Here is a 7,787-nt window from a genome sequence, read left to right as displayed (position 1 = left end):
GCTCAGGTAAAAGATTCCAGTTAAGTCTCACAGTTCACACAGTAAGACTAAAAATTCATGAATGAAGCTGCTGATGGGTCTTGGCAGCATTCAAAGAGAGACAGCAAGAGTTTGCCTTTGTGCCCTCTTAAACAGTAAGACCTGGCGGGGAAGTGGTCTTCTAACCCACTGTCTCTTAGTCTATGTGAATATTAATAAGTGCCAATCTGCCTGTTCAATCCAGAAAACCCAAAATGTGAACCCTTAGACAATTTGGTTTGTTGCCTCTGCTTACCTAATCTGACATCTAATATATCATTTCAAGGATTGATTTCCCTCAGGAGTCTGCAACTGAACACCAGACAGGTATTGTTACAGGCAACCATAAGATCCTTCACTGGAACATCAATAATGGAAGAGCCTTACAAACAACAGTCTAGGCTATATTCACCAGACAGAAAGACATGGATCTTTCAGTTTTGCCAAATAACAACCACCCTGACAAATTCCTGCAACTCGAAGTGAAATCTTTGATTAAGAACTCTGCCCTTCCTCAGGCCAATCTTCCGATACTACCAGGTGGCAATTATCCAGCTGTGCAGCACTGGCATAACTTGGTCTACTCACAGGTAAGACACAGAGGTATATAAAGTCAAGTGGTGCTTATTTTTCTCTATCTTTATCAATTCTGTGTTTGTGATGCATGCAACTTTAAACAGAATATGAAGTACTGACCTTCAAAGTAACTTTTGGCAAGGATCACTTTCTCTTTCTATACTCTACTCATCACCATAATCACAGTACATAGAACTTCATCCTAATCCTGTCTCAGACATTTACTAGCTGTGTGACTCTGGGCAAGTCCTTAAGTCAATAGCGACAGGGTTGTTATGAGAATCAAATTGGGTAATAGATGCAAAACCTGTTGTCAATATTAATGTTATATAAATGTCACTTGCTGTTCCCCTTTCGAGTGCTTACTGTTCTCTGTGTTTTAGACTTTTGCCTTTGCCATTTCTTAACAGCCTTGACCCACATTTATCCTTGTTTTAACCTCTTCATCTAAATATCTGATACTTCAATATTTGGATAAATATTGACTGTAGTAAAGAAAGCATCAGGAATAAAAGGGTTTAAAGTGAACTTTTTCCTTCACTGATAAGAAAAGTATTTGAGATATGTTAACATATTAGGTTCATTTTAGAACAGTTCCCATTTTATTGTCTATTGACAGACACTTGATAACAGATCAACTTTTATAATTGTGGTGTAAAAGGAAAGCAAATAGAGAAAATCCTTTTTTTGCCTAGGAAAATCTCAGAGGACAATTCAGATTCTCCCATTTCTTACAATTTTATTTATCCAAGAAAGACACAAAGGATTCTCAAGACTCTCAAATCCAATCTGCATTTTATATCATTTCCCTCCTTTCTCTCTCTGTGGATCAACAGAAGCAAATAGCTATGATAACTTTCTGATTGTGCACTGAAACTGTGTTAGCTCATAAATATTTGATTTTAGAAAGAAAGAACCAGTGACATTATTCATTGGAAATAGGGGCAAGAGTTTCATTTCAAAACAGATTGTCAATGATCTGAAAACCCATTTAGCAATTAAGCTTTTGGAGTGACTTTAATTCCCAGGACTGAAATTTTTTTTCTAAATTTTAAAATTTATTTTAACCTTAAATACAAAATAAGAAAAGAAAAAAATTGCCACATACACAGCAGAACATAAGAGAGGATTCAATATAAAACAATAAATTTCCATTTCAAGAAAACCTATTTAATAAATTCTGTACATTGTTTCCAAAACTGTCCAACTTTTATTCACTTCCTTGTTGGTTTTCTTTTGTTCTCTCCTGTATACTTTTTACTTTATCCTTTATTCCCCTTCCCTTTCCTTCCCCTCCCCCAAAGAAGGCTAAAATTAAGCATGTATATATACATATACATAGATATCTAAAAAATGTATATATATACATATAAATACATACTCTTATATGTAAGACTATACTATACTTATTTCCACATGTCATCTCTTTCTCTGAGTGTGGATAGCATCTTCCTTCATAAATGCATCTTTCCATATTTTTTCAAGTCAACTTGCTTATCATTTCCTTCACCACAGCAATATTCCAACCTAATCACATCCTATCTGGGAGATTGTCTATGAAAAATTTCCCCCCAATTTTCTGCATTTCCTCTATTCTTGGCTAAAAGGTTTTATTTATATCAGAAAATTTTAATTTAAACTAATTGAAATTATCCATCTTATACTTCAATAATGCTTTGCCTTATAATATAGTTATATTATATATGATTATATTATAGTTATACTATAATATCTATAATATAGATAGTGCTGAATCTACTTCCTTTACATCTTCTTTTCCTGGTTTCTTTGAAGTTCCTAACCTTTGGTTCTTCCAAATAAATTTTGTTATTATTTTTTCTAACTCAGTAAAATAATTTTTAGTTAATTTAATTTCAGTGAGATTGAATCACTAGATTGGTTAAGTAAAATTGTTGTTTTAAAAATTATATTGGTTTTATCTACCCATGAACAATAAATATTATTTCAATTATTTGGATCTGGGTTTATTTGTATAAAAAGTGTTTTATGTTTAAGTATATATAGTTACTATGTCTGTTTTGGCAGGTAAATTCTTAGGTATTTTATGGTGTCTCTTATTGCTGACAGTGTAGTTTCTCTATTTTTCTCTTTTAATTAAATCTATTTTAACTTTAACTTTATCTGAAATCATGATTACTCTCCCCGCTTTTTTTAAAATAAAAATTCTACTCCTGCCCTTTATATTATTTGTGTGTATCTCTCATTTTTATAAAGTTTCCTGAAAGCAACATATTGTTGAATTCAAATTTTTAATCTGTTTATGTTTTATGGGTAAATTTATCCCATTCACATTCTAAGCTACAATTACTTGTTTTGTATTTTTCTCCTTCCTATTTTTCCTCACTATCCCCTATTTACTCTATCCTTCCTCATTCCTCTGTTTTACTTCTACCTGCTACCTTGCCCTCCTATTCCTTAATCCATCCACCCACCCCTCTAAAAGTTTCTCCTTTATCTTCTCCCCCTCCCTATTCCCTTACCCTATTATTTAGAAGACTTTTATACATTTCTATTTATATATGTTGTTCCCTCTTAAACCCATTCCCATTGAGGGTAAGGTTCCATCACCACCCACCCTTCCCCTTTCTAGCTCCTTCTGTATCAGTTCTTCCTTTTATGCCTCCTTTGTATGAGATAATTACTCCTTATTATGTCTCCCTACATAGTTTTATTTTTTTAGAATCACCCCATCATACTCAGCTCAGCGCAATCCTTTTTTTGAAATTACCCAAATAATAATGACAATTATAAGAATACTGCTAATATTTTCACATATAAGTAAACACTTTGTCCTTATTGAGTCCCTTATAATTGATCTTCAATGTTTACTTTTTATTTCTCCTGGCTGTTATAGGTTGAATTTTCCCTTAAGTTCTTGGAATTTTTTTTTTGGTCACAACCTGAAAGTTTTTCAATTTTTTTATGTCTATTTTTCCCCCTTTCAGGATTATACTTAACTTCACTGGATAAGTGACCCTTGGTCATAACCCCAGATCGTTTTCCCTACAGAATACAGTATTCCAAGACCTATGGTACTTCAATATAGTAGCTGCTAGATCTTATGTAATCCTTATTGTAGCTCCATGATATTTAATTTTGGGGGAGTGGGGTAATGAGGGTTAAGTGACTTGCCCAGGGTCACACAGCTAGTAAGTGTCTAATGTCTGAGGCTAGATTTGAACTCAAGTCCTTCTGAATTCAGGGCTGGTACTTTATCTACTATTGCCACCTAGCTGCCGCCTAAATTGTTTGTTTTTTCCTTGTTGCGTTCAATATTTTTTCAACCTGGGAGCTTTGAAACTTGGCTATAATATTCCTATAAGGTTTTCTCCTGGGATCTCTTTCAGGTGGTAGATTTTTTCTATTTCTGCTTTACCTTCTTCAGGGCAATTTTCCCTCATAATTTCTTGTAATATTATATCAAGATTCTTTTTTATTGTAATTTTCAGGTGGTCTGAATATTCTTATATTATTTCTCCTCGATCTGTTCTCTAGATCAGTTGTTCTTCTGATGAGATGATTCACTTCTTTTTTTTTTTCATTCTTTTGGGTTTGCTTTATGATTTCTTGGTATTTAAGAACATCATTAGCTTCCCCTTACTGAATTTTAGTTTTCAAGGAATTATTTTCTTCTTCCTTAATTTTTTGATTTTCTGTTTCAAGCTGGTTGACTTTCATTTCATAGTTTTCTTGGTTTTCTTGGATTGCTCTTGTTTTTTTCTAATTTTTCCATGATCTCTCTTATTTGGTTGGTAAAGTCCTTTTTAAGTTCTTCTAAGAGCTCTTTTTGTTCTTGCCACCATTTGACATTTTTCATTGAAAAAGGAGTGGCTTTTTTAGCTCCATTATCTTCCTCTGAATATGAACCCAGATTTTCTCTATTTCCATAGTAATTATCTATGGGTTCTTTCTCCTTGGCTTGCTCATATTTATTTATTAATTCATTTATTTACTCATTTATGTATTTATGTTTGTTTATGCATTCATTTATTTATTCATTCATTCATTTGTATGTTTATTTGTTTGTTTTTAGCAATTATTTTCTGAGATCTGTCTTGGGGCCTAACCTTAGGCTTTCCTCTTCACTCCTAAGCAAGGCTAGGGCTCCCAGCCACAATGTCCTGCAAATGATTTTGCTCCCTATAATCCCTCTGTTGGTTGCAAACTACAGCTGTCCTCTCTGCCCAGGAACTGAAACTAGAGATGTTGTTCTGCAAGTGCCCACAGCAAACAGGGTCCCCACCCCTTGCTACTGTACTCACCAGGTATATGCTAGCTCCTTCTCCATGGAATCACAGCCTGGGATGCATCTGGTCAATCTAACTGTGGTTGGCATGCTTGGACAGTGCAAGGTCTTTCAATCTTCTCCTGCTCAACCCTCAGACCCCCACACGGTCTGTCAGATGAAGCTTTGTAAAGCTAAGCTTGCCTCTCAACCCTGTTGCCCCCAAGGATTGATTCTGCAGAGTCAGCCTGGAGGTGTTTGCAATGGCTGAACTTCTGCCCCTGAAGGTGAGGTCTTTCCTGGGATCTTCTCAAATTACCTTAGGAGGACAACTGCTTTACCCCATGTTTATTTCTGCTCCTCTGAGGTGATGTTCTCTCTTTTTTTGTGGAGGAAATTTGTAGAGCTGAAAGATATCTGACCTACTCCTCCATCTTCCCACAATCCTTTCTGACAGAAATTTTTTTTTTCCAAATTATTACTCATCAGTCCTTATGTATAGTGTAGCCTTGGTGGTGCATTTGTGGGCTTTTTATTACTTTTATTATGAGATAATTCAAATTGAAGCATATATTATTAACTACCTGTGTTTTATTTTTGGTATAGTCTACTGTTAACAACTAAATTTTTCTTAAATCTGCTTTTCTACACTTCTCAAAAGCCATCTTTTTAAGTTAGACAAATGAAATACTATTTCTCTTTGTTATTAGTTCTTGTTTATATCACCAAGTGAAATAATCCACACATCTGTTCAAGAAACCTTAATCTTCCTTCATGATGAAATTTATTCTGAGAAAATGTTTCCAATAAATTTCACTGCATGTATAAAAGTCATGGATCCAACATTTCCTGTTTTGTACTGAGCTGACTTTTTTCTTGCTAGCTGGATGATTATAATAGATGCTTTGCAGATTGATACTCCTTGGCATTAATAAAACGGTTACTTATTTTTAGTCACTCAAGTCTCTGGGTATTGTGTTTGGGATTAGTAATTACAGGGACTATTTAAAATGTATGTTTTGGGTTTTAATTGAACTTAGCCCAGATAATCATTTTATTCTGAAGAGATTTATTTGGTTATAGAAGCCCCCCCACACATTAAACATTTAATCTCTCTTGGCTTCAGCTTTCTCACCTGTAAAGAGAAAGAGTTGGATTCAATGACATTTGCAGTTCCCTTCAGTTCTACGTCAAAGTATTTAATATTTAACACTAAATACAATCAGTAGAAAATTTGCTGCTGAAACAGTAGCATTTCATAAATTTATAGATTGGGGCAGCTAGATGGCACAGTGGGTGGAGCACCGGCCCTGGAGTCGGGGGGACCTGAGTTCAAATCCGGCCTCAGACACAACACTTACTATCTGTGTGACCTTGGGCAAGTCACTTAACCTCAATTGCCTCACTAAAAACGAAACAAAAATAAATAAATAAATAGATTTATAAATTATGTTGGACACAATTGGTGTTAAATGTCATCTATTCCAGACCCAATTTAAAGTATGAAAACATACTCTCCATACACATATGAAGAAAACAGACTCAGCAAGTCAAAAGTAAGAATATAAAGGGGCGGCTAGGTGGCGCAGTGGATAAAGCACCGGCCCTGGATTCAGGAGTACCTGAGTTCAAATCTGGCCTCAGACACTTGACACTTACTAGCTGTGTGACCCTGGGCAAGTCACTTAAACCCCCATTGCCCCACAAAAAAAAACAAAACAAAACAAAAGTAAGAATATATTCTCTATCTATGACTCTAGCAATCTCTGAAAGCATAATATGAAATAAAAGAAAGATCATTGCCCTAGGAATCAGGATATCTGAACTTAAGTTTTGGCCCTAACATCTTCCTTCCTTCCTTCCTTCCTTCCTTCCTTCCTTCCTTCCTTCCTTCCTTCCTTCCTTCCTTCCTTCCTTCCTTCCTTCTTTCCTTCCCTCCCTCTCTCTCTCCCTCCTTCCTTCCTTCCCTCCTTCCTTCCTTTCTTCTTTCTATCAATTGTCTATCTACCTTGCTAGTGGATTGGCCTATAGGGATTATTCCTTAGAGTCTGTCCAGATATTTCTTATCTGGTTTCAGCTTACAGCTTGCCATGTTTAGCACAGGGTCTTGCATGGTATTATGACTGGGAGTCTCCTAACTGGCTGTTAAGCAAAAAGAACTTATGACTTAGGGATTTTACAAATGCAAGCTATTAGACTCTTGAAGTATTCTTTCCTTTTTGACCTAGAATGATATAAGACTACTTTGAGACTCTTTCTGAGAGGTCATGCAGGTGAGTCTCCAAATCATAAGTTGGTAATACTTTTCTTTCTATGTATATATATATGGCACTGGTTTCACACTTCTTGGTGATATCTGAAGCTATCTTGGGCTAATACAATCTTTTTTTTTCTTACTAGCCACAGGTTCCTTTCTTTTCCAAAGTCAGCATATAAAACATTCGTGGCTATTGAGTGGTACATATGCACTGGGTAGCACTAGCTACTTCCTAGTTCAATGCATGGGATCATTCACAAGCTGATACGATGCTCCAACTTCTTCCATTGTCTCAGGAGTAAGAGGCCATCTGTTGACTTGAATCTAAGGGTTTTAGGATCAGTTTGGTTTGTATCACTTTTCTTAATCCTTCATTAGCCATCTGTTCTCACTATTAGTTATCTGTAGACAACTCAGGCAAGGAAGATTGGTTCAATAAAACAAGGTTTACATATGCATTTGGCATATTGTCTAGAAGTCCCAAGCTCTCAATTGTACTTCCACTTAGCATCTTAGGTATCACAGATAACTTTCTTCAAGTATCACTACAACTTCAGTGTTACCAACATGACTAATATGAAAATGTGTTTTGCATGATTGCACATGTATAACTATATCCAATTGCTTGCCTTCTTAGTGAGGGGAGAGGAAAGGGAGGGAAGGAGGGGTGAAGAGAAATTGAAACTCAAA

At 35.4% G+C, this 7,787-nt stretch overlaps 1 protein-coding gene across 1 annotated transcript in view; it reads left to right on the top strand.

Moving 5' to 3' along the window:
* The first annotated feature begins 443 nt into the window (after window positions 1-443).
* MINAR2 (membrane integral NOTCH2 associated receptor 2) overlaps window positions 444-7,787 on the top strand; it is a 28,637-nt gene continuing 21,293 nt past the window's right edge. Inside the window, exon 1 of the mRNA XM_043981104.1 lies at window positions 444-608. Within this exon, the coding sequence (XP_043837039.1) occupies window positions 444-608 (165 nt within the window). The remainder of the gene's footprint in view (window positions 609-7,787) is intronic.

Source organism: Dromiciops gliroides, chromosome 1 (genome assembly GCF_019393635.1).
Source record: "Dromiciops gliroides isolate mDroGli1 chromosome 1, mDroGli1.pri, whole genome shotgun sequence".
Classification (NCBI taxonomy): Eukaryota; Metazoa; Chordata; class Mammalia; order Microbiotheria; family Microbiotheriidae; genus Dromiciops; species Dromiciops gliroides.
The sequence above is the reverse complement of the archived record's forward strand: the minus strand, read 5'-3'. Positions and strand labels throughout refer to the sequence as shown.